Source organism: Crocuta crocuta, unplaced genomic scaffold, assembly GCF_008692635.1.
Source record: "Crocuta crocuta isolate KB4526 unplaced genomic scaffold, BGI_CrCroc_1.0 scaffold110, whole genome shotgun sequence".
NCBI classification, from domain to species: domain Eukaryota; kingdom Metazoa; phylum Chordata; class Mammalia; order Carnivora; family Hyaenidae; genus Crocuta; species Crocuta crocuta.
Genome location: NW_027527386.1, coordinates 2091605 through 2094879, shown reverse-complemented (window position 1 = coordinate 2094879; position 3275 = coordinate 2091605). Strand labels below are relative to the sequence as shown.

At 56.6% G+C, this 3275-nt stretch overlaps 1 protein-coding gene across 1 annotated transcript in view; it reads left to right on the top strand.

The window, feature by feature from the left end:
* SHD (Src homology 2 domain containing transforming protein D) overlaps window positions 1-3275 on the top strand; it is a 6190-nt gene that overhangs the window by 592 nt on the left and 2323 nt on the right. Inside the window, exons 2-4 of the mRNA XM_077752110.1 lie at window positions 1130-1235; window positions 1322-1510; window positions 2526-2649. Of these exons, the coding sequence (XP_077608236.1) occupies window positions 1130-1235; window positions 1322-1510; window positions 2526-2649 (419 nt within the window). The remainder of the gene's footprint in view (window positions 1-1129; window positions 1236-1321; window positions 1511-2525; window positions 2650-3275) is intronic.

Sequence of the window (3275 nt, the reverse complement as noted above, 5' to 3'; positions counted from 1 at the left end):
GGATGAGGAGGAGCTGGTTCATGGGCCAGGCCAAGGCACCAGCCAGACCCGCCTCAGTCCTCCACCTGCTTGATGAAGGTTGACATCTGTCCCTTCCCAGCGCCCAGCGCTGGTGACCCCGCTACCTCTGTGGCCCTGCTTTGTGCCCCCTCCGCCTGTCCCCTGCTCTCACCTCCGGTCCTCTCCCCTCAGCTCCCCAAACAGATCTGAGTGAATCCGCGCCCCGCCGAGCACCGGGACATCCTCACCACTATAACTGCCCCTCCTGTTATTATTCCCATTTCACAGAAGTGGACACTGAGGCTCACAGAAGGGAAACAGCTGACACAAGGTTACAGCGTCAGCTCAGTAGAACTTGACCCAGATTTGCCTCCAATGCCCATGCTTTTTTCTTTTAATGTTTTATTTCTGAGAGAGAGGGAGAGAGAGAGAGAGCGAGCGAGAGCAGGGGAGGCTCAGAGAGAGGGAGACACAGAATCTGAAACAGGCTACAGGCTCTGAGCTGTCTGCACAGAGCCCGACGTGGGGCTCGAACCCACTAACCATGAGATCATGACCTGAGCCAAAGTCAGACGCTTAACCAACTGAGCCCCTTTTTTTTCAATATTTTTCCTAGAGGATGAGGGAGTCGACCCCAAACCCTCCACGGAGACGGAAGGATTTGAGGAGGGTTACAAGAGATTATGTGAAGAGCCCAGTAGTTTAAGAGCCCAGAGAAAGGAAGGAGGAGGCGGGGACTTGGGGAAGAAGACAGCCTGGGATGAAACCCTGCTTCCTCCTCACCTGCTGTGTGACCCTTAGCAAGTCACTTGCCCTCTCTGTGCCTTGCTTTCCTTATCTGTAAAATGGGGATGATGTACTTACCGGGTATTGGTATTCCAAGTAAACACATGTGAAGTATTTGGAACAGTGCTGGTAGCCTGCAGGGAGGCAGAGAGAAGGGGAAGTGGCGTCTGTGCACAAATCCCAGAGGGTAGGTAGAGAGGACTCCCAACCCTGAGAAAATGAGCTGCATGGAGCGGAAGTGTTAGATGATCCAGAGAGAGGGGCCATCACCCCGGAGGGGGTGTCCACCGCTGGGCTTAGTCCCCCCCACTACCCCGGGCCACTTTCTTACTTCTCTCTCCAGTCAGAACTCGACACCGAGTACTCAGACCCCTTTGATGCCCAGCCTCACCCACCACCTTCAGATGACGGGTACATGGAGCCCTACGATGCCCAGAGGGCTGTGAGCGGTGAGTGTGTGGGGGGGGTGAGTTTGGGGGCAGGTGGCAGGGTCCCCAGGGGGTGTGGGCACTGACCAGTGTTCTTGGCCTCCCAGAACTGCCGTGCAAGGGGGTGCAGCTGTATGACACCCCCTATGAGGAGCAAGACCAAGAGCCAGGCGATGGGCCCCCTTCTGGAAGCAGACCGCGCCAGAGCCGGCGGCCTCAGGAGGATGAGCGGCCAGCGGATGAGTACGACCAGCCCTGGGAGTGGAAGAAAGACCACATCTCCAAGGCGTTTGCAGGTGCTCCTCCGACCCAGGCCTTGACCCCCCACAGGCCCTGAATGTCCTCATCCTTCCATTTCCTGCTCTGGTCTTTTTCCCAGTTTCAGCTTACAAAATAGACCCCAACCATCTGCCACTGTGATAGTTTACTACTCATTCTCACTAAAGTGTGAAGGACTGATAACCATAAATTTCTCTTCCTAGCAGAACCTGTATCTTCTTTGAGAGCAGAAATACCATTAGAGGGCAATGGAATCGACTCTTTATCCTTAGTGTTGTGCAGGGATAGGCTTTGGCGTCAGGCTCGGGCTGGGTTTGTCACTCACTTGGGGCAAGGGACTTTATCTTTCAGTCTCAGTTGCCTTACCCCTCAAATGGGGGTTATTCTAGCACCTACAGAACAGGGTGCGTGTAAAGTGAGTGCTAGGAAGTGCTGCTGGGGGAGAAGGTAGCATTTCTTAGTAACTGTCATTAGGTGGGCTTGGGGTCAAGTCCTGAGTTGGGGAAGCATGGCCAAGTCTCTGACCTCAGTTTCCCCTTCTGTAAAGAGCGTAACAGTACAATCAGCTTTAAGGAATAAAATAACGTGGGCCAGAGAGAGGTGTGCGAACCCAGCTTGGCCCCAGAAGCTCTGTGACCTGGAGGGACACTGAGGCTCAGCGCCTCACTCTGTCCTTATCTGGGTGGGGGAGGGGTTCTAGGCTCCAGGACTTGGCCAGAATCTGCTGAACGACCAACCCACCCCCTCTAGCCCCGCCCCTTGCTCTCGGATTGGTCCCTCGTGGAGCTGCCCCGCCCCTGCAGCCCACCACACCTGAGTGACCACACCCCTTTCTTCTGAAGACCGATTGGTTGCTCCTGTGCCAATCCTGCCCCAGCCCTTCAACCCGGCCGCGCCTACTGGGGATTCTGATAGGTTGCCCAAGCTGGTACCGCCTCCCTACTGAGAGTGCATTGGCTTGCCCCGGCCCCGCCCCTCCCGGGTGGGTTGGACTTAACCCTTTCCTCTCTAACCTTCCTCTTCCCCCTCCAGTGCAGTTTGACAGCCCAGAGTGGGAACGGACCCCAGGCTCAGCCAAAGAGCTCCGGAAACCCCCAGCCAGAAGCCCCCAGCCCGCAGAGCGCGTGGACCCGGCCCTGCCCCTGCAGAAACAGCCGTGAGTGGGAAAGCTCAAGTTGGAGGACCCTCCCCATCCCATACCAGCTGCTGATTCCTACGATCCATTGCTTCATTTCTTTCCTCAGCTAATCTTCCCTGGGGGACCAGAGCGTCCTGTGTGTCAGACACCTAGCTAGGTCATTCCCTCTGGCATTAGATTCTGGGTTCACATCTCTGCCCTGCGTCTCCTGCTGTGCAGCTTAACCTCTCGGAGCCTCGGGCCCCAGGCCCCCAAGATGGTGCCTAGCTCCAACAGAGTAAAAGGGGGTGTCTTCCTTTCACTTGGATGACTCCCTTGAGCCTGAGAGTAAAGAGAGGGAAGTCATCCCCACCTCTGGAGGGATCTTGGAGTGGAACTAGGAGGAAGGAGCAGGGTTTTGAGGGGGTCCGACCTTTGGGCTGGGGTGAGGTGCACAAGCTGGGAGAGTCTGGGTCTTCTCTGTGCCTCTCCAGCCTGGCACTTCCTCCCGGAAGGCCCCAACAGCCCGCCGAGTCCGGCCCCAAGGGCACCAGCCTGTGTTTATCAGAATTGTCCCCAAACCACGGCACAGAACTGACTGGTGAAGATGGGGGCACAGGGGGAGAAGGGACTTTCTCTACAAACAACCGCCGAGTCTGGTGGGC